At 35.4% G+C, this 24,014-nt stretch overlaps 2 protein-coding genes and 1 long non-coding RNA gene across 3 annotated transcripts; 1 reads left to right on the forward strand and 2 right to left on the reverse strand.

Moving 5' to 3' along the window:
- The first annotated feature begins 2,487 nt into the window (after positions 1 to 2,487).
- On the forward strand, positions 2,488 to 3,987 carry LOC112536382. The gene is made up of 2 exons (XR_003080411.2): positions 2,488 to 3,733; positions 3,825 to 3,987. It is a non-coding gene; the product is annotated as an uncharacterized LOC112536382 (long non-coding RNA).
- Positions 3,988 to 4,959: 972 nt separating this feature from the next.
- Positions 4,960 to 6,887, reverse strand: LOC8258138 (transcription factor MYB1R1). Its single transcript, XM_002511432.4, has 3 exons — positions 6,373 to 6,887; positions 6,073 to 6,281; positions 4,960 to 5,624 (listed from the first exon to the last, which is right to left on the reverse strand). Exons 1-3 carry the CDS (start codon positions 6,686 to 6,688, stop codon positions 5,190 to 5,192), a joined length of 960 nt encoding a protein of 319 aa, XP_002511478.1. The 5' UTR covers positions 6,689 to 6,887; the 3' UTR covers positions 4,960 to 5,189.
- A 10,412-nt stretch (positions 6,888 to 17,299) lies between these two features.
- LOC8258137 (pentatricopeptide repeat-containing protein At1g74850, chloroplastic) lies at positions 17,300 to 23,521 on the reverse strand. The gene is made up of 4 exons (XM_002511431.4): positions 21,498 to 23,521; positions 18,969 to 19,283; positions 18,778 to 18,885; positions 17,300 to 18,064 (listed from the first exon to the last, which is right to left on the reverse strand). Exons 1-4 carry the CDS (start codon positions 23,333 to 23,335, stop codon positions 17,725 to 17,727), a joined length of 2,601 nt encoding a protein of 866 aa, XP_002511477.3. The 5' UTR covers positions 23,336 to 23,521; the 3' UTR covers positions 17,300 to 17,724.
- Positions 23,522 to 24,014: the final 493 nt, after the last annotated feature.

The following is a 24,014-nucleotide window of genomic DNA, read 5'->3' on the forward strand; positions in this document are numbered from 1 at the left end:
AGTAACCCTCTTTAACTCTATCTACATTTAAAGATTAACTTCTATATGCAGGAAGATTTGGCTAAAAGAAGCTTCTAAATAAGATTATATATATATTTTGCTTGCTTGGACGAATTGATGTGGTATTTTTCCTTTTTGCTACTGCTCCCTGAATTATAGAGAATCCGCATGCATTTGTTTGTTGGTTTCTTTACTTCATCTTGTCTACAAGGGAAGAATCTTTGGCCCTAAACCAGATCTTATATTATAGCTCTTATATAAAACAAAACTTCTGCAACTGTTAGCATATGCCTCCTGTTTACAAGTAATTGGCTTAATCATTTGACTTGCCACCTGATTAGTTGATTCATCATGCCATTAATCACTGAAGGGACGTCGAATAGCATCTCATGAGCATCTACAGTTCAGCTAATTAGTACAGCTGGTGGCTGACAGTAATTTGAAAATTGTAAGACTTGAGTTAGGCAGTCCCATATTGATTTTTGCTAATGCCCAGATGTGTTTCAAGTGTTTTCAAGACTGAGTTAGAACAGACAATAGTTTGTGGGTGTTGCTGTTACTTTTAGGCAAGTTTTTCTGCTCGTATTTACTGTTGACATGCATTTCGCAGTATTTGGTTTTTCTACATCATAATTTGTTTTCTTTTATTTTAAATGACTATTCATGTGTAATAGTTTAACGTAAAATAACAAAAGAAAAAAAAGAAGAAGTATATAATAGGACAAACCTGATGAAGATATTTGCAGTTATCCTTAATAACAAGCATTCAAATGAGAGGAAAGAGACTTCAGTTCACATTCAACTTTCCAAGGAATTGATGGGGAATATGTGTATAATATATAATATGACTTGGGTGGGAACATAGGCCAATCATCTTTGATAAAAGTGGCTTCTTTCTTACAGGAGACTTCATGGTTCATGTCTCAGGTTTTCTTTTTCTTTCTTTTTGGGCGCATCTTAGAGAAGACTTCATGGTTCATGTTGTGGTGGGATATCTTTCCATCTTGTCCCATCTTTTCTTTATTTTTTTCAAGTATCTAATTTAGTACCCTATATATATATATATATATATATATATATATATATATATATATATATATATATATATAGTGTTAAAAAATTATTTCATTTAAAAGTTTCTATATCGTTATATATAACATAACGGAGAAAGTATTATTTCATCCAAAAATATAGGCTAAAGTTTAAAAAATTATCTTGTAGTCTGACCTTTTTTCATTTGAGGGATATAGATTTTTTTTTAATAAAAGGAGTATATATTTATTTTTTATTATTTTTTATATAGTTTTACATGTATTTAATATGAAATAGTATTTTATGAGCAATGCGACATCTAATAATGCATCAAAAATTTATAAATATATTAAGATTTTATTTTTAAAAATTATTTTTAATTTTTATTAAAATTAAAAATATATATATATTTTAACAAATTGTTTATGATTACAAAATATCTAATTGGATTAATTAAAAATATTTATTTTATCAAATATTTATATTTCTATTAATATTTATAATTTAAAAAATAAAAAAAATATTAAATGCACTTAAAAAATGCTAAATAAATGAAGCATATGTTATGCTTTCAATATAAAAAATATTTTTGTCCCTTAAGTGGAAGAGCGTTAAATTACGGAGTTGTTTTTTTGAATTTTATTCAAAAATATAAATGGTTAACTTACTTTATATTATTTTAAAAATATATAATTTAACAGTATAATTTAATAATTTCTTTGTTGCTTGAATCGATGGTGTGCAAATCCTCCACCTATACGTGGGGTTGGTATTGATCTCTAAATCAAAAGAGTAGTATTTATTTCATATTTTTCAATTATTTTATTTTTTTTCTGTTGATTTAATTATAGGGGGAGACATGATAATTATGTGTTTTAGCCTTTTAGGCAAATACTTGTCAGCTAAATACTGTTGAATAATCAAACTTATTTGGTCTAACTTTTGGCAAAATCAAGACTGAATTACGATTTTCTCTAATTACAAGTATTTAAAAGTACACCGAATTGCTCATTTCATGTGTTAATATTCAAACAAAGGGTCAATGGAGTACAAAATATAAAAGTCACAATAGTCACTATGATAACCCAGGAACAGATCACAACCCATCTCATAATTTATTACAAGACTTACTACTAACCGTACACGTAATGACTTTATCATTATGAAAAGACTTTCCCCCGAATAGTCACTAGAGAAACGTGTATTTTGAGGCATATGAATTGTATTAATGGTCATATCCACCGCTATTCTGCCTCTATTATGTTTAATCAAATGTGTCATCTTTTAGTGAGAATTGAAAAAAAATTTTAGGCATAATACTCAGTTTATTATGTCATCACTAATTGCATAATAATATATAATTTTATTTATTATAATTATATCTTTATTGGTTGATTTATTTATGACTATCGATAATTTATGATTAAAATTTAATTAATAAAAATATATAATTAATAAATAAAATTATATATTATTATATAATTAATTTAATTTACAGATAATATGATAAGCTGACTCTAACGTATTTAAACTTGTATGCCTAATTTTCTTTCTCGTTCGGTAAAAGTTGTGGGTCAGAGCTTTCATTGTTTTTAACCGATTCAAAAACAATAATCCAATAAAATAAAATACATCAAACATCTTATGTGAAAGGAAAGAAATAACAAATAACAGAATTTCGAAGGGATTCTTTTCTTATTTTCTTATTTATATTTCTCAATTTTCACACATTCAATGATTATATCAGCAACTGTTGTAGCCCACTGATTTTGTTTTTCTTTGATAAGTCGTTGGTTTTTCTCTTTTTCTAAGCATTTTACATGAAGCTCTTCCATCTTTACGAATTGATTAAGTAGATCTACTGCTTTCAACTAACAACTGGAAATATATATTTTTTATATCGTTTAAACATCAGTGAAACTTACTTCTGTCTCATTTTCGTTTGCTTTTTTTTTTTTTTCTTTTTTCATTATAAAGGATGTTGCATGTCAGTTGTTGCTAGTTTAATTCTATATAATAGACCAAAATAACCTAATTGTTATTATTTAGTAAAATAATATTTTAATTGATTTTCAATTTGGTTTAATTTTATGATTTACTCTAATTTGGTTCAGTTTAATTTTCGTTTGCATAGAACTTAATTTTGTTTAGTTCATTCTTAGAAAAATCTTAGTTGATGTGGTAGAGTTTATTTGATTGGATTTTGAACTGAATCAACCAAGCCGGTCTATGCATTTGCCTTGACAACCTTATTTAAAGTTCTCTATCCAATGTCGGTCCTAAAAAAAAAACCTAAGAAACTTGCGAAGCGCGCACCTCAAGTACCTTGCCTATGTGAACTGAACAAACTCACAAAGACAAAGCACAACCAGCTATTGTTTAGTTTCGGTCATTCCAAGCAAAATCCAATTTGGGTTTCTGATGGAAGATATTGCCCACGTTATATACCAAGTTGACACGTAATTCTACTCTAAAAGATTTATAAATAAAATAAAATAAAATCGTTTCCTCCCAACTCTTCCCCTCCTCTGGTTAATGCTTTCCTGAACACCTTTTTTCTTGGTTCTTTCAGAGTGACCAAAGAAGGCGAAGCCACTTTTGCATCTCCGCCCTGTAGATAAAATAGAACTCGAATAGTTGTCCGATAAAGGAAGGCAATGAAGGATGTTCATTCAACAAAGGATGAATGTCAATGGGCAACGTAATGATTTTTGTATTCAAGGGGTTTCGATTTTAGTTTTCGGTTCTGTTTCAGACATTTTAAATTCTTTTTATCACATTCTTTCTTGTAGAATCGGATTAAATCCGCAGCATGAAGTGCTCTTAATCTGTCGCCATCGCCCATACATCAACCACCACACTCGACTGTTTTTCAATCAACTTGTACAGTATTACTCCATTACAACATGTACTGTGGCCCCACAGTTAATGGAACCATTTTTTATTCTTTTACTATTTTTTCCCCTTTAATTTATTAGAGTTTAATCATAGGCCTATCAACTTATCATTGATATATTTATTCACGAATAAAAAATGCAACTCATCACCAAATAGCCAACTTTTTAAGGCTTTTAGTCATCTATTGATTGTCTTCAATTATTTGTCTTGGCTAAGACAGTTAAGAGAAATTAAAATAAAGAAAAAGAATTAATACCTATTTTATCATCTATTATACTATGAGAACAAAGAATGGCAAAGCATTGATTTCCCCACTTGAATGCTGTCCGTTCGATATCTCTCAATTGTGAAATTGTAATTTTATCTTCAATTTGATTTGATTATGATATGTTTACAGGAAATTGGTTAGAATTAAATCTTAACTCTGAAATTAATATGATTCATGATTAATGATTATAACTCAAGAAGCAGTAAAGAATATATAGATATAGGCAATAAGTGCACACTCACTGTAATCTAGAGCTGCATAAGACATTTATGATTAGAGTTTAACATGTAAATATCTCAAAACAAAAAACAGCCTGAAAGGTCATTTTATTCATTTGAGGTTAGACAAAAGGAAGCTACTCATAATTTAGGCAATAGCTATTCCAACATCATAATTCCCATTCCTAAGGGGCAGACAAACCTACAAACTTAGGATCCTCAAGTAAGAAAACAGCAATCCCTACCTTAGAGTTAGACTAATTTATTAAAGGTCTAACCAACCAAACTAATAAAATGCCAACCTACCACGCCAAAACCACTACTCCTTTTGTGTATATATCATCAGAAAATGAGTGGTGCACACCTTAGGTAATGACATATCTCTTCCATTTAAGTCGTGAATTTTGTTCGTTCGTAAAAGAAGGGCCTCACTACCACAAGACCCATCTGATATTTATATTTTTTGTTTATCCTTTCCATAGTAAGATAAGAATGATGAAAACCATTCCATGTTAAAAAAGACAAAATCCAGCAGTATCATCATCAGTCATAAACAAAGGACTTGGACTTATTTCTTTCAGTCAAACTACAAACAAACGAACAAAGCCCTAAGCATAAAAACAACAAGAACCAACAAGAGATGACAATTCTTTTGTCTGGTCTGTACATTAAAAGAAAGGAATAATTTTCCAGTCATCTAATTTACTTTTTCTTAGTCTTCTGATTCTAACCCCCATATTATCTAAAGATTATTCACTTATTATCCTCTTCCCTCAAGCAACAGTAATTATGCCATCTCCATTGTTGAAGCTGGGCATCACCTGAAAAGCTGAATACCTTGTTGATGATGGTGATTCCCTCTGATCAGATGGCAGAGAGAGCTTGAGTGACAAGTTTGGTGATGAGTCTGTGGATGCCTTCAAATTTAAGTTAATATCAGATATTCCAGAGGTAGGGGGAGCTGGGATGACAGCTATGGGTCGGATTAGAGTTGTCGATGAATTGGCTTGTAATAGAGATAAGTTCTGCATTGGAGTCTCAATTGGAATCGGCAATACAACAGGACTGCTGGTCATGGAAAAGGCCGGCATTGACATCACAGAAAAGTTGCTGGTTTCAGGTAGCGGAGGAGGTAATGGATGTGATTGTGGTGAACTACTGTTATCTTGGCGACGAGCTTGCTCTTCTTCCATTGGAAATGCCGTTACCTGATTATTAACAATACAAGGTCAACGATAATTGCTTGGCAAATGGATCTTGAAAATCCAACAATTATTAGATGTTACCACTTTATTTTATTTTATTTTATTTTTCATTTTCTTAAAAAACAACAATGAAATATAATTAATATTAACTTAAATTTCTGGCCTGCTTGCTTAAGTCGAAGCTCCATTCCCAAGAAACCAAAACCATGTATTTGTGTGTTCTTTTCTGATTTTCCTAGGAAATTAATGATCTTCATTCAATAAAAACATAAATATCTCAATCTAGAAGCTTTAAATATTCAATTACCAATTTACTTTTGAGTCAACTGCTTCAGATTTTTCAGAAATTTCATTATTATTCACTTTCCTAATCTTAACTGTTCTAAGCAGCCAAACAGAGTTTCAGATTCAGTTATTTACTTAAAAACAATAAGAGGACGAGATCGATTACCGTATCAGTGGTGATATCAAAGAGGCTGGATCTACGGCGACGGCGATTAAGATTACTACGGCGAAGAAAATACTTCTGAGCATGGCTTGCAACCTGCGTTGGAGTTCGAGTCTTCACAAAATTGCGAGATATTCCCCTCCAATCTCCTTTTCCTACTTTCTGCAATCCTAACAGAAACAGCTTATGCTCCTCTTCCGTCCATGGAACTCCTACACGTCGATCAAACAATAACATTCAATTTAATAAGTTTTTCTTTTAAGAACAAAAAAAAATTAAAAAGAAATTAAAGATTGATCGAACCTCGCTTGCGCTCGCCGCGAGCATTAGAAGAGTGAGGAACGGCGTCGTCTGCAGATGCATAACCAGAAGCAGCCATATCATCTTTATCCTTCTTGCTATTACTATTGGTTACATGTTTGTTGTTGTTGTTGTTGCTGCTGCTGCTGCTATTGTTGTTATTAAAATCTTGAGGTTGCTCGTACTGAGATAAGTTATTCAAACTAACACTTTTTCTCATCGAATCCACCACAACTCTCACACCAAACAGCATGATCTCTCCTGCTCCTGCTCCTCCTATTCCTCCACCGCCGTCTTCGGTGGCGCAAGTGCCGGCCATATCTGCAGGACTAACAAAGAGACAGAAACAGAGAGAAAGGAAGAAGAGAGAGAGAAACGTGATTCCTTTGATCTCTAGTAGTTCTCGGTTTTGAGAAAGAGAGACGGTATTTTTTTTGTGTTTGTGTATGTGGTGGAATCTGAAGCCGTACAATTGTAAAGGGCGAGAGTGGAGATTACAAAATTATAGAATTAGAAAAAATAAAATGAAAATAAAAATTGGAAAGTGGTGATGTGAGAAGAGTGATATATATAAAGGAGGGGCAGTTGGCACCATGTGGGTTAAATCTTTAAGAAAAGATGATAATACGTGGCATGTTTCTGTTCGTTAATCTAGTTTTGTTATCCTGTTCCTGCCATTGTCTGTCAATTTATCAAATCTCCTTTCTATAATCTATAAATCTCATTGATTGGCCTTATTGCTGCCCTCTAGCTTTGTTCTGGTGTGCTTCTTCTTAGCCTGTTGCACTTGCATCCGTATCATCATCATCATCATCATCATTGATTGTGACTATTATATGATTATTTTGATCTCGGTACAGCTTGTGGATTATTTGTCGTCAACCAAAACAATTATAATAGTATTATCTTATTTTATCTGAAATTATCTTTTTAATAAATAATGGTTGATTGAGGTCATGAATGTTTTTTGTATTTTTGCTTTTAGATTGGCATCTAATATGATATCCTTTGTATACAATGATTATGAATAATGTGTAATTTCATTAGAAAGCATTATGAATGTCTTCTTACCTAGGAAATTAAAAAAGAAAGAAACGTTGGTTCAATAAACTTTTTATTTTTAATAGTACACATTGTATTGTTATTTTTTTTTTCATTAACAATAATCATTCCAATTCACATTGGAAAATTTCTTTTATCTCGATCTCAAGATGTATTTTTTTACTATAGAACACAAAATGGTGATAAATAATATAGAAAGTGAAACAATAAATTTAACTAATAATAGAGGTATTTGAATTTCTTTAAAGAAAAAACTCAACACACCTTTTGTTAATACTAATAGTAATTAACGTAGAGGACCCAATAAACTACGTTATGATTTAGAGTTCAAATATAAATTATTAACTCATTTACCATAAACTAATAATGCAAGAATTAATTATCTCAACAGTCCCTCACTTAATACCAAAAATTAAGTCGAGAATTAAACACTCAATATTTTATTCAATTGCCAAAATTTATAAAATTTCAACTGGATTGCTCGTTACCGGTCCATATTTAAATATAAATAAAATAAGATTTAATAACGACTGAAGAATAAATAATTAAAACTAAACTACAGTAAAGAAGAGGAGTTAATGTTAGATTATCATATTATATGTTATAGAGCCATTAATTAATAGTAAATAAGGAAGAGAATCCATGTGTTTTGATATTATTATTATAAATATACAGATTTGAGATTTCTTAAACCCCAAGTTCACGTGGTTATCACTTTACAGAATAAAAATCAAAAGGGACAAGTGCACATGAAAGTGTTGGAGGAATTTCAAGGAAACAATATCTTATCCAATCCTCTTGCTTTCTTTCTCAAGTCAGATCAGATGAATCTAGTCAACCTGATATTTGCCTTTGGCCTCTGCAGTTTCAACTTCATTTACTTGGAAAAAAACACAAACAGATGTTTATCTAAACTAAACAACCTGTTTCACCCATAATTGCCCAATATTAAACTATTGGCACCCACCAACCCTAACCAAGAATCCAGGACAGCCTATCCCAGGATCTTTTTCCTCGCTAAACCAACACAGAAATGCCAACCCTACTGAGATAGTACGATAGATCTAGTTTTATACACCTAGCTAAACTTTATTCCATTTCTTTTTTAATGGGTTTAATTCAGTTGATCACAATATTGGTAAAGCTACATAATGTGTATGATTAGTATTAATTATTATTAGCCATCCAATATTACCACATATATGTGATTCCTTCTGGGTTTAGTTTAGTGTAGGGAAAGAGAATAGATGGATTGTGGACCCTAATGGGATGGCATATTCTTTAATCATCCATTGAGGCCGATAAAGAAGATATTTTAGTTTACTATGGACATGGGTTTTTCTGGTATGCTGACCTTCCATGGTGGGGAGGGTGTGTGTGTCTGCGATGATAACCCAAGATAAGGTTTTGTGGGGTTCCACCATGATTATGCTTACTGTGTTTTTGGTCCCTCACCCATTTTCCATCTTGACTTTAGCAAATAAAATGGGATAAATTAAACACTGATGTGTCCGAACGCATGAGTAGAATGCTTTGTGTTATGCCTCTGTTTGGATAAGCTGATTCCCTTACAATATATGTTCTTTCACCGGCTCTTGTTTCAATATTTTGATAATCTTAGGTTTGTGTTTTTACATGGTTTTAATTTTAGTCAAATTTATATTTGCCCACTTAAAATTTTTGTTTCTTTAATTATTTTGATACTTTAAATTTTAATATAATATATAAGTATTTATTTTTTTAATATTTAAACACTTTTGTTACGGAGTTTCATTCAAGAAAATAAAATAAAAATAATAATATTGAAGAAAATATTTAATATTATAAAATATATTAACAAACTAATGTAGAATTTATTTAAGAAATTTATATATTTTAATAAATTTTAATTTAACTATAATAAATTTTAAATAATTTTATATTAATTTTTACTTCATTCAAAATATGTACATCCTAGATTTATAATTAAATTCTATTAATTTTATAAATTTCAATAAAGGCAACATAAGACATAAAAAAATTTATATATTTTTAGATTAAATTAAAAATTAAAAATTAAAATATTTAAATATATATTAGGCGTTTCATTTTAAATCAGGCTTTCTTATCTTAACGGATTCACGCTGACTGCCAAGGTTTATCAAATTTATATTTAATTAACCATTGCAAGAAATGTCCCTACTGTATAAACAGAGAAACCCTCAAACGCCACTTATTAATTATAGTATTATCTGAAGATCTACAAACACTTACCGATCTGAAACTCTACACTTAAAATGAGGGCACAGCTTTTCGGTAGAAATGGTAACTTTTTTCTTTTTTTTCTCTGTGCTTCTTTAGTGATTCTGAAAATGACTTTTAGAAGAAATTGAGCTTTACAGCAATTTTAAAAAGACATTGGACAAAACATATTCTGAAAAATTTGAAAAATCATAAAGTTTATTTTTCAATTACAAAAAAATAATGGGTATTAATTTATTTTCTTACTTTTTGCAAAATATAGTTGATTTACCTTTTAATTGAATTTTAAAAAGTAGAGACTAAAAAACAGGGAAATACTAGCTAGTTGTAAGAATTAAGGAATCAAGAAGTTGTAAAGAAACATCAAAATGGTTCTTGAGTACTGATAACTCTCACTTCTAACCAGTCCTCTTGCATTTGTATGGGGAAAGAAAGTGATGTCAGCAATCAACTGAAGACTGCTACTTACTGTATAACAAATGGCACCATTATAAGAACATATAATGTACCTGTAGTCAATAGATTGCATTATGAATATGAACGCTTTACGCCAATACTTTTTCCACTGCAACATTCAGATAAGATTCTGAGTCAAAAGAATAACAAGTCAGAAACAAAGGCAAAATCATATTAAGAATGTATGTGATGAATTGCTGACAAAACGATTCTTCTTCACACATGTTTTGCAATTGGTTGCTTTGAATTAAATGGCAGTTCCACTTAGGTGGAGTGATGAATGTTCAGCCTGCCTTGACAAAAGGATTAGAGGACAAAGCAGTAGCAGTAAAGATGTTATTAGTACTGTTACTGAGATCCCATCAAGAAATGCACCTTCTTCTTCTTCCTTTTTCTTCTCTCCTCCATTATTTTAGTTTTCTCCCTTTTGCAACTTTTAATTTTAATTTATATAGCATACTCGATCCTTAAATTGCTTTTCTCTGTTCTATGAATCAAAGCTGAATCTTTATCCCAAAAGGGTTTTCTTAGTTTCAAAGGAAATGAACAGCACAAAAAGGGTTTTGATTCTTAGCCTATAAAAAGGCTGATGAGAAGAACAAAATGACACTTCTTTAAGGTCGGTTTTAAAGGATAACATGCAAAAGTGGATAGCGAGTGGCTACAGAATATGATCTCTGGGGGACTGTGGAAAAATTGAATGTAGAAGAACTGAGATTTTATTGATTAATGATGGTTTAGAATTCTGAATTACAAAGGAAATGTGTATTCGGTTATATACACTTGTAGTCTAACGGTAATTTTCTGTGTAGGGAAAGGTAGAAGTAGCCTTTTCCCTTAGGGGAGAGGTGTTGCTCCTTTTCCCTAACTAGGCCTGTGATGATCTTGATATCTGAGGCCTTGACCAACAGTCAAAGACTGTTGGTCTTTAATGTCGGTTTTTGCCTGCTGAGTTTTGCAGGTATTGTATGATTTGGGTGCTTTAACACTCCCCCTCAAGGTGAGTTCGAATAAATTGATAGAACCCATCTTGCTTGGAAGTCTTTGGTGGCTTGCTTTGTCTAGGGCCTTGGTGAAGACGTCTGCCAATTGTTCGTGGCTTCTGACAAACGGGGTTGTGATTTCTCCTGATTGGACCTTTTCTCTTATGAAGTGGCAGTCAACTTCAATATATTTAGTCCTTTCATGAAAGACTGGATTTGATGCTATGTGTCTGGCTGCTCGGTTATCACAGTACATCTCCATTGGATCCTTGCACTTTACTCCCATGTCAGTGAGCACTTGCTTAATCCAAATAAGCTCGCTAGCTGTTGATGTCATGGCTCGGTACTCAGCTTCAGCACTGGATCTTGTTGTTACTGATTGCTTTTTGCTTTTCCATGTTACCAGATTTCCTCCTACAAAGACACAGAACCCAGAGGTTGATTTTCTGTCTCAATTGCCTGCCCAATCTGCATCGGAGAAACCAGCAACGGTGTTAGCATTATTATTATTCTTCATCAAAATACCTTGGCCTGGAGTACCCTTGAGATATCTTAGGATTCTGTCGACCGCATCCAGGTGGGAAGTACGGGGAGCATGCATATATTGGCTAATCATGCTTACGACATAGCTAATATCAGGCCTAGTGACAGTTAAGTAGATTAATTTTCCTACCAACCGCTGGTAGTGACCTATGTCACTTAAAGGGTCGCCATCCTCTAGATTGAGACAGTTTTTCGTTTCCATTGGAGTATCTACAGGCTTGGCTCCTATTTTTTTTGTTTCTTGCAGAAGATCCAGGACATACTTTCTTTGAGATAGGAATAGTCTTTTATGGGATTTGGCTATTTCTATCCTGAGAAAGTAAGTTAGTTGACCGAGATCCTTGATATCAAATTCCTTCGTTAGAGCTTGTTTTACTTCCTCAATCTCCTCATTACTATTTCCTGTAATAATAATATCATCCACATATACTAAAATAATTATGGTGTGAGTGTGAGTGTGTTTAACAAACATAAAAGAGTCAGAGGTACACTTGCTGAAATTAATTTTTAAGAGAAATTGACTAAGCTTGGCATACCATGCTCTCGGTGATTGTTTCAGCCCGTAGATTGGCTTTTTTAATTTACATACCAGGGAAGGCTCAGAGGCTAATGTATGGCCTGGTGGAAGTTTCATGTATACCTCTTCGGCTAGAGACCCTTGAAGAAATACATTCTTGACATCCATCTAAAATAAGCTCCACCCTGAGTTAGTAGCAACAGATAATAAAATACGGACTGTGCTCATTTTAGCTACTGGAGCAAAGGTCTCCTGGTAATCTACACCATAAGTTTGGATAAAACCCTTTGCTACTAGCCGAGCTTTGTACCTTTCAATGGTACCATCATGTTTGTATTTGATCTTATATACCCATTTATAGCCAGCTGGTTTTTTATTTGATGGTAGGGTAACAAGATCCCATGTTTCATTTTTCTCCAGAGCCTGGAGTTCCTTTTCCATAGCCTTACACCAATTAGGATTGGTGTTAGCGTCATAGAAGGAGGTGGGCTCTGTGTGTGATGTGAGAGTGTTTAAATAAGCCTTGTAGGAAGGTGATACTGAAGTATAACTGATATAGTGATGAATGGGATATAATACCGAATTGGACACATAGTCCTTTAGCCGAGCAGGAGGTCTGGTAGGTCTAGTGGATCTCCGCAGGGCAAGTTCTTCTGTTGGTGACTCATGATTTCCCCCTGAAGAAGTTGCCATGGGGATGGAAGTATCTCCCCCTGAAGGGTTAGGGCCGATGACAGGCATATGAGTGCGCTCCTGTGCAGAGAGAGTGTCCTGAAGTATGCTATCAAAATAGAAAAAGTTAGAGGGAAACAAGTCGGTTGGGGGTGCTGTGGGAAGAGAGGGATCATTAGGAAAGTAAGGGATGGTTTCGTTAAAGGTCACATCTCGGGAAATGTATGATTTGTAAGTAGTAGGATCATAATATTTGTAGCCCTTTTTTTCTGAGGAGTATCCAAGGAAGATGGTTTTGACACAACTTTTTTCCAGTTTATGGTGACGTCTAATGTGGACAAAGGCAGTGCAGCCAAATACTCGAATATGACCTAGATCGATTTTTCTTTGTTTGAGGAGTTCTAGGGGGTTAAGGTTGTTAAGAACGGAGCTGGGAAGCCGATTGATGAGATAGGCTGCAGTGAGGAGGGCATCCGACCAAAAAATGTGGGGAACATTGTTTTGAAAAAGGAGAGTACGAGTAACCTCAAGAAGATGTCTATTTTTCTTTTCTGAAACCCCATTCTGTTCAGGGGTATAGATGCAGGTAGTTTGGTGCACAATACCTTCTTGGAAAAAAAATTCAGAAAATTTTTTATTGATGTATTCAGTACCATTGTCTGAACGGAAGATTTTAATTTTGGCATTGTACTGATTTTTAATAAAGGTATAAAAATTGAGAAAACATGTAAAAACATCATTTTTCCCTTTTAATAAATAGACCCAAGTAATTCAAGAGTAATCGTCAATAAAAGTGACAAAATAGCGGAAGTGATTATAGGAGGTAACGGGGGCGGGTCCCCAAACATCAGAGTGGATTAAATCAAATAATTTTTCTGATTTAGTAGACGATGATAGAAAAGGTAATCTAGTGTGTTTGGAAAATTTACAAACATCACAACAGCTGGAGTCTATTTTAAGATGGAAAAGGTGATACAAAATTTTGTCTGACGGATGCCCAAACCGCCGATGCATCAACAGGCCTTGGTTGGAAGGTTTGGTTGTGGTCAGACACTGACTGGGAGTAGTAAGATAGTATAGGCCATTGTGAAGGTATCCTTCACCAATCGTCTTCTCGGTGATTCGATCCTGAAAAGTCACAGCAGATGGTGAAAAAATAACGTTGCAATTTAAAGTCTGAGTTATTTTACCAACAGATAATAAATTCGATTTAAAATTAGGTAAAAGAAGGATATTTGGTATAGGGTGATTCAAAAGATTGGAGGAGCCAAAACCAGAAAGTTCGGCTCTATCCCCATTGGCAACGATCACATGTTGGGAATTCACAGGAGTAAAATTGTGCAACTGTGTCGAATCCCAAGTCATGTGGTCGGTCGCCCCAGAATCAATAATCCAATCAGAATATCCAGGTAAAAAATCTGTGTAATTGTGAGATACTAAACCTGACCCACGGGATTGCTGAGACTGTAACATGGACTGGAACTGAGAAATTAGGTGTGAGAGTTGGGAATTGTCAACTGGGCCGGATCCGGGTTGTGTAGGCTCAGCCCAAAAGGTGCGGCTGGTTTGGGATGGCCGCCAGAGCCGCTGGCCCAGCTAGTCGGGACCGGACTAATGGCCGGGTTGGGTCACGGTGGCCCAAGTGCTGCCGCTGGGTCGGACGTCTGGTCGGATCGGGGCAAACAAATTTGACCTATTAATGAGTCCCCCCGACCCGACAAGTGTGTCATAACCCGTAGGGTTAGACACACTTAATCCCACGATGCCGCCCACTCTATTCTCCTCTCTCCTTTCTTCTTTCTCGCGCCGCCCTCTCCCTCGCTCACCTTGGTGCTGCGCCGGCCAGAGGTTAGGGTGCAGGTGCCAACAACGAGCGGCGGTGTGACCCTGCTTGTTGTAGTGGTGACACCGCTCGAGGTTGGTGGGCATCCCCCTGCCTCGGGCTTGGTCTCCCGAAAGTGCAGCGAAGGCTCAGCCTTCATTCTCTTCGGGGTTCGATGCTCCCATGGTAATGCGTCGAGTTTCTTCTTGCTGAACGAGTGCTATGATGGCGTCGAGCGGAGGGAGGCTGCTTGAGAGAAGTATTTCGGACCGGAGAGCTTCGTAGCTCGTATCGAGCCCGCCGAGGTAAGTGTACACTAAGTCTTGTTCCTGTTGCTTGCGTGCTTGATCAGGGTCTATTGTGGGTGGGAGGTAACTCTGTAATTCCTCCCACCGGGTTAGTACTTCGGTCGCATAGCTTGTGCTGGACCTGGTTCCTTGCTTGATGTGTGCTAATTCTTGTTTTAGACTGAAAATGTGTGCGAAGTTGTGCTCTTGTCCATACAGGTTTCTCATCTTCTCCCACACAGCCTGTGATGATGCCAGAAGCATACATAGTCTGGCAATCTGAGGCTCCATCGTGTTGGTAATGAGGGACATGACCAAATGGTCATTTGTCTGCCATTCTTCGATGGTTTCAATCTCCTCTTTTGTTGGTTGGTTCGGGTTTTGTATTGTTGGCTTGGTTAGGGTTCCTGTGATGAACCCTAATTTTTTCCTGCCACTCAAGCCAATGTAAACTGCTCTTGACCACTCGAAATAATTCTGATTTCCCTTTAACATAATGTTTGTGAGTTTGGTGAGGTCATTTTGTGACATGATGAAAGAAAAAAATTTCTGATTGTTGGGTAGATGATGACAGGATCAATCTTGCTCTGATACCATGTGGAAAAATTGAATGTAGAAGAACTGAGATTTTATTGATTAATGATGGTTTAGAATTCTGAATTACAAAGGAAATGTGTATTTTATTATATATACTTGTAGTCTAACGGTAATTTTCTGTGTAGGGAAAGGTAGAAGCAGCCTTTTCCCTTAGGGGAGAAGTGTTGCTCCTTTTCCCTAACTAGGCCTGTGATGATCTTGATATCTGAGGCCTTGACCAACAGTCAAAGACTGTTGGTCTTTAATGTCGGTCTTTGCCTGCTAAATTTTGCAGGTATTGTATGATTTGGATGCTTCAACAGGGACTCTTCAATGGTGGAAGTAAGACGATGAATTATTGGTTTCCAATCTTTATAGTTTGATTTTAAGACAACATATATTTCATCAAGCTATAACAATTTGGGATTAAAAATTAGGAAGAACTGTTATTGCAATATCTAACTTCTTACAAGACCATTCACCCAAGTCACGCTTTGATTGAATTTTTTCATTTACGGTGATAGATTAAAACTCTATTTTAAATTAACTATGATTCTAATGAACATTCTTTGGTTAATAAAGAAAAAGTACGATTTTAAGCCCTGCCCGTTGGATGATAAAGCAGATTTGATGATGAATATTATTTTAGATTGTTTAATTAGAATATCTTGTTTATCTATTAGCTTTTTGTGTGGCGTGCACCTCCAATTATCTTCCAAGTAATGAAACTCCATATTCTAACAATTAACACAAGAGTTAATTGACAATCCCTACGAGAATATTCTGTGCATTTACTACTTTAGATGGAACTCGAACACAAGTTATCAACAAAAAGGAAAAACTCTACAAACTTTTACCAAATAGATGTCCCCTTTCACAACTTATTGGAATGCTGCAGATGATGACCTACTTTTTGATTGAGGCACACCCCACAATCTAATTGGAATCCATATATTTCTTTAACAAAGTTGGCATAAACTATTTTTAAAAAATTGGGGGTAAAGAACAATATCGTTAGCTTTCTCTCGAGTGGGGAAATATGTATATATATATATATATATATATAAAGAAATAGCAATGATTCCTCGACCAACTTTCACCGGGCAAGATTGCAACATACACCTTTTCTTCCACCCTCCTATTTCTTCATCATGTTTGTGAAATAATAGAGAGAGAGAAAAAAAAGAAAGGCTGTAAAGTGGGCAAAGCAACCTGTGTACTATACTTCGCCTCAAAATATGCTTTCCACATTGAAACCTTATTGCTTTCCTCCTGAAAGCCTTTAATATTCAAATTTGAGTAATGTTAGTGCTCCATGATTAGTCTATTGATTCCATTCATCTGACCTTTAAGAGCTCTCAGTTGACAAATTAAACTTTGCTTTTCACAGTCCTCTGAAGGGTTATTTTTGTTCTGTTTCTAAAACCTTCCATCTCCAATAGTTCAGCCCGCATAGAGTAGAAGCTCCTGAGCATTAAGACAAAGCTTTATTACTAACTAAAAGAGTTAAAACTGAAACTGAACTTTCATTGGAAATTGCAAATTTACTGTCAAACAACAGACAAAGACTCGGCAACATATCAACACAGAATTGTTTTCTGTTGATTTTGCAGAGATTCTCCCAGTACCTACCTGTTTAGAACTGCAGCTGATGGGATAAAAGCTCATTTGATAGGATAGCAATTGTTTGGAATTTTACAACAGGACATTGTTGGACCAGAAATATGTCTACAGTAGAATCCCATTTGATCGAGAGACAACAGGCAACCAATTTCCCAACTATCAAAACAGTAGACGAATGCATTTCCTCTGTAGGATACATGGTTTCTTTAACAAGATCTAAACTTTAATTTTTCAAAAGATTACAAATTAAGACGTGTAAAATCAAAATCCATTTACAGGTAAAACCACAGCTATAAAACTACCATCTTTTTCTTTAACTGAATTCTTCCTACTGTTAAAACCAAAGCAGTAATCAACAGAGCCCCTCTTACTAACATCGTGCCAATGCTTATTCAGCAATTTAGCAAGTAGATACCAACTTAGCTGAAGTTGTATGCTCATCTTCTATCCAGTGGAAATATCAGAAGGTATAACAGCAGATCAATCATTGGCATAAACCCCGTCTGGTTAAATAGAGAGATGAAGATTTCCATGCCCTAAGAAATTAATGAAGTGATTTAGCATATTGTCAACTCAAACTGAACTAGTCATAAGCTCTGATCTGCTTCCTGTTCTTGTTTCAGAATTCGAATTATCATGTTGACTACTCTTAACATCACTTGTTCTTGTTCTTGTCCTATGGTGAGAAAAAGAGGAGTTATTCAAAATAATAAATTTTTCTCTTTTGTCGTCATCTGAAAGTGTTTCTGCGCTGGACAGAATGCGCTTGAGCTGGGATCGCTGACAGGTAATTCGACCTTTATTCCATGCAGGGAAAGAAAATGATGATGAAACATTTTCCTGCAGGAAGGAATAGACTGCCTTCACAGTAGGGCAATCTTGTGAAACTAAGGCTTTCTCCATCCGGCCTCGTCTGGTCAGGAGGAAACAAAATGGAGTCATCAGTGAGAAAACATAAGCTTACGTAATTCAATTCACAAGTCTACCAAGATTTTAAATATAGAAGCAAAAAATACGGGCCCAAATAGTATAACAAAGGTCATGCTTTCTACCTAGTAACTTTTCACTCTCACCTATAACTTGCAGCTTTGCTCCTGCAGGCATCCTTATTTTGACAATACCGCGACACTACAAACACCTGATATACCAGGCTGCAGTTGGCCTAAGAGTTGGCCAGTTTGCATAAGCCAGAAACAAAACACTTGGACTCAATTTCAACTCAATGATTCCGGTTATCCAAACAGATCTTAACTGCAGATGCCCACTGAGTTCATTTTATTAAGCTAACAGCCAATTTTGGTTCCAAACGTATAAACACTCATAATATGGGCGCCTTCAACACCAGTTCAAGGTATCCCATTCAAAAGTTTAAACCAGCGTGTGAAAAGCTATACAGTTGTAGGACCATTCTAAACTATTGAACGAAAATGGACAAATTAATAGAGGCAGTTGATGAACTCAAATACTATTTGAGACTCAACAGAAAGCTAAAGGGTCAGGAAAAGTCACATAGCTGAGTAGTTTGGATCAAGTCTTTAATAAGCAGACAGTATACCCACTGTCCTAGTCAGGTTACAACTTCAAAAGAAAATTAATATGAAATGTACAGAGGAGAAAATGACTTACACAGCAACAACTGATGCCACATGAGGAAGATCCTCCCCCTTCAAGAACATCTCATGCATATTATTAAGCCAAACTGATATTGCTGTACATGCACCCCCTTCCCACATCCTACAGAAATCATGCATAAGAAATTGAGCAGAATGCACAATGAAAAAACAAATTCGGAAAAAAAATAAAGAATCTTGCGGTACCTGTGCACATCCACAGACCATACAAGTTTGCTTTTGCGAAAAAGTTCAGGAAAAAGTCCTCGCTTTATGGCTTCACTAAGCACTCTTGCAGCCCGTTCTTTCTGACCCAGCCACCAAAGTGCTTCTAAAAGGGTGTTATAAAACCTCATTCCCAGACCACATCCTTCAGAGTTAAGTTTATCAAAGACATACTCCACCATTTGCCAATTAGAATAATCATCATAATCTCCTTTCATCATCTTCCCAACCACTTGATGAATATTTGACACCTTATTTGTGACCATCTCATCAAGCACCTCATAGGCATCATCCCATCTGAAAAAAGTAGATCAAGATGTTAGGTAGAATGAAATGCTGGTTGAAAAATTTCATCAACTAATAGCCATAATCAATTAAGTTTTTGGCGTCCCACAACATCTCATCAAGGCTTTAATTTTGAACAGCCAACTTTTTACATGAAATTGCACTTGCAGTGAATAATCAATAGAAGTCAGCTGTTAAAAAATCAGCTTATACATCCCACCCCCCCCCCCCCCCCCCCAAAAAAAAAAAAAAGATAATAAAGGAAAGAAACATGGACTACCAAGTCATTTCCCTAGACATCATAACGTAGTGGAAAAGCTCAGCTAAAACTAGGACATGGCATTACTTTATTAAAATGGCTCTACATTCCTAAAATGTTCAACAGGAATAGAGCCTCTGCTACAGAGACTAACCTCAAGCACCTAACCAGTATCCTTTGCAATAAAACTGGGGAAGCATTTTCACAAAGCATCCCACTCAAGGTTGAGTAGGCAAGGTCTATCTAGCCATTTATGTATATGACCATGCCCTTGGTCACAAGAACTCATTGAACCATCTTAAGAAAAAAAAATTATGAACTATCTTAAGAAAAAAAAATTAAGGTCATCCAAGCCAAGGATTTTGATAATATGAATAAGGCGCCAAATTTATAACAAACTCAACTCAATCCAATTGGGCTTTAGCCCCAGTATGATGCCTCCCAATTCATGGCCAACATTGATAACAACATTACCCCTCATGCTATAGAACAGGTAGCGCATATACCAACATCAACTTTCAGGAACATGATTTCTTCCTGCTGTTACTAAACAGTACTGTTAGTGCACCCAATCTGAATAGGAAAATGGAGCCACTTTTTTCCTTTTTAGTTCAATGCCACATGTTTGTGAAAAGGTCATGAACTTAGCATGCTAAACTCTGTCATGACACTGGATTGCTGAGTGGCCTAATTTGCAGAGAACACATTCAGAGGTTAATGGCAGGTACTCGCCACTCCTTCACATATAGCTTCAATGGCATCAACATACATGTAGGATAAGCCTTGGAACTCAATCGTGCCTTAGCCCTAGATCCTGCAGCAAGTCCTAAATTTTGCAAGTACAAACTATTGCTATCCGCAAGAAGTCTATACCTGATCTAATAAGTTCTATGACAATCTAATTTGTGATAAAAGCAAAAGGACTTGAACCTATGAAGCCAACTGCTCTACCACTGAACCAGAGGTTGTATCTTTGAACCAACCCCGTAAGGCAATATAGGCACAAGGAATAATTTGAGAGTTTAATGATGTTGTGCTTGCTTTTCGTATCAAACCCAAATTTGTCCAACGGATACAATCAGATTCCATTAGTATTTTATAGGTTTGAATGCCCAAACACTTGCTCATTTCCCTAAAAGCTATTCATCAGCAATATACAAAACTTTCTGCCATAAGTTTTTTGAAACAAAACTTACAATTGCTTGCTTTGAAGAAAGAAAACCACATTCCCCAGAACCTACCAGCTCATGCATCACGAAATTGAGTATGTGAATATCCATTAGTATTTTCCAACTCAAGGCTGTGCGACTACATGTATTATTTTTCCAAGAGACACTAGACCCACTGTCAATCAAATGTTGAATATACATGCTACATACGGCTAGGATGAGGGAATGAAGTAAAGATCCATCATAAAAAGTTCAAAGGACAAAGAACAACAACATTATGCAACTGAGTAGAACAATTTTTTGAACAAGCAATGCTTGTACTCTGGAAAAGTAAATACATAAGACACGTGATGCTGATGCAACTTTAGGGATTGAAGAGATGAATTATGAAGAGAATGACACCACTATTTGGCCAGGCATGGAACCTGGAAAGTGATAAACTGATACTGGACTCTCCATTATGGTCCCAAAAATGATCTTCTGAAGTTCTACATCCAATGGAACAATATACAAATTAAAAAGGATAAATTGCTGAATATAATGTGAAACAATTTCCAATTCATAGCAAGTACGGGTTTGATAGCATCAACTAAAACTAGAGTTCACCTTACGCATGCCCATTTTACATTCTAGCAAGGTAAGATGGATCTCATGACATATGGTTTTCTTTAAATTTATATCCCTAATGCCTAAGTCTATGGATGGCAATGTTTGCAAGAATAAAATAGCAAAAGAGCAATAGTTCACCACATTTTTAGTTATAACAAACAACTGCCAGAAAAATAAACGAACTCAAACCTGTTACTTCTTGCATAAACAGCTATCATCATACAGTAGCACATGACACTAGGCAGTATCCCTGAAGCTCTAATTTCGCGGAATTGCTCCTCACTCTCATCAACGAGACCTGCAGTGCAGTAAACACTCAAAACTGCCTCAAATGTCCGCTCATCAGGCTGAAATCGTGCTTTTTCCAATTCAACATAAGTCTTGATAGCTTCTTCAAATTGGCCTCCCTGTCTATAACCTTCAATCACACCATTGAAAGAATCCCTGTCTCGTGCAACCCCAGATTCACCCATTTTCCACATAATTGCTTCAGATTCTTTATAAAGTCCACCTCTTGCAAACATGTTAATAAGTGAATTATAAGTCTCAACAGTCGGTTTGCTTCCCATTTCATTCATTGTATTAAACATTACAAGAGCCTCCTCATATGACGCAGCCTGTCCATATGCTTCAATAACACCTGTATATGCCTTAGTACTTGGCACTATCCCCTTCTCATCCATATGAAGTAAAATCTTCTTAGCATCTTCATGTAGCCCTCCTTTACCACAAGCATAAATCAACCCTTCATAAGTCCCCATGTTGGGCTCAACATTCTCCTCCACCATATCATGAAACAACGTCACAACCTCCTTAAAATACCCACCTTCACCAAAAACCTCAATAAGTACATTATAGGTACCCACATCAGGCTCTGTATTACTAACTTTCATCTCCAAAAATAGTTCCCTAACATCATCATATCTCCCGTGCCCCCCGTACAAGTTCAACAACATACTATACGTCACTGCATTGGGCACACATCTAGCCTCCTGCATTTGCCTAAACACCCCCATCGCATGCCTAATATCCCCTTTACTCGCATATGCCTCTAATAACACATTATACGATGAAATATCAGGTAAATTACCACTAGATTCCATTTCTTTAAGCAATTCACTAACTTTCTCTAATTTATTCAATTTGCCAAAAGTTTCAACTAAATTACGATAAGTAGTTATATCAGGCACCATACCTCCTTCATTCATAGTCCTAAAAACCATCTCAGCTTCATCACCTAAACCTCTATTAGCACAAGCATTAAGCAACGTATTATAAGTAATGATATCAGGCTGTATACCTTCATGTCTCATCTCAGCAAATAAACTTAATAAACCTTCCCAATTTAAGCCTCCTCTAGCACACGAATTAATCACAGTATTATAAGTTAATATACTAGGAGTAACCTTCTCTTTCTTCATTCTTTCTAGCAACTCAAGTGACACCTCATACTGACCATGACGGCCATAAGAGTTAATTAACGCCGTGTAAGAGAACACGCTGCGTGGCACACCGTGAGTGGGCATTTCCTCGAAAATTTCGGTGGATTTTTCGAGGAGACCTTCACGGCCTAACAAACTAATGATAATAGTGTAAATATGTTCATTAGGTTTACACCAGATCTGGCGTTGCATATACTTGAATAGACGGAGTGATCTTTGCCAGTCTCCACGTTGAGCGAATTCTTTGAATACTAAAGCGAAGTCGTTTAAAGAAAGCTTGTTCTTGAAGATTTCAAGGCAGCGTGCTATGCTGCCGCGTGGAGGGAGACTGCTTAGTTTGTTAATTAGGGTCTCAACATCGTAACTGTATTTGCCTTTTTCCACGACTACGGAGGGGTTCCCAAGGACGAGTTCTTTTGTTTTGGCTCGTGCTTTTGCCGCGCCTGAGTACGTTTTCCGGTCTCCGGAGAGTGAAATGAGTCTTCTATTAGGGTACGGCAAGAGATTAGGTTTGAGATTGGGTTTAAGGAGGTTTGTGTAGAGAGGTGAAGGATTGGATAGGGAGAGTGAAGGTGAGAGGATCATTTTAGCAATTTGAATAACATGAGCAAAAAAGAGGCTGTTACGGATTTTTCCTGGTAGCTTGATAAGCAAATTTTCTCAGGAAAATTGAATACGGAGGAATTTCTTTCTCAGGAAAAAATGAAGAGAGCTTGCAGAAGTTGAGAACTTTGAACTTTGAACTTTGAAGTAGGCTGTGGAAGGAAGGACACGTGGAGCTTTTGTGGATAAACATATAGGGGAACTCTTAAATGGGATCGGTTCGGATCGTGTCTGGTCGTTATGGATTTGACCCGATTCATAACGGTTTATATTGTATCCGCTAACTAGCTCCTTGGCGGTAATCAAATTTTAAATAAATGAAAGAAATAAATTCAGAATACAAGAGAGAAAAATTACTTTAAAACAAAATAATATGTGTATATTTAGAAATTTAAACATTTATAAGATATAAAAGTTAATAACATTCGGTAAATAAAAGTTAATATATTCTAGTGATAAAATAATATATATTTTTAGAAGTCTTATTCTTTTGGTAAAATAAAAAGTAATAAAAATAAATAAACTATTCGCTTCTTCTATTCACTTTTGTTCAAAGATAGTCTAATACTGTACAATCACCATATGCCATTCAATTTCTTTTCAATAATATGACAAATATTAATTTCTATAAGTACAAAAAGCTACTTAAAGTTTTTATATT

This window comes from Ricinus communis, chromosome 4, assembly GCF_019578655.1.
Source record: "Ricinus communis isolate WT05 ecotype wild-type chromosome 4, ASM1957865v1, whole genome shotgun sequence".
In the NCBI taxonomy this organism is placed as follows: domain Eukaryota; kingdom Viridiplantae; phylum Streptophyta; class Magnoliopsida; order Malpighiales; family Euphorbiaceae; genus Ricinus; species Ricinus communis.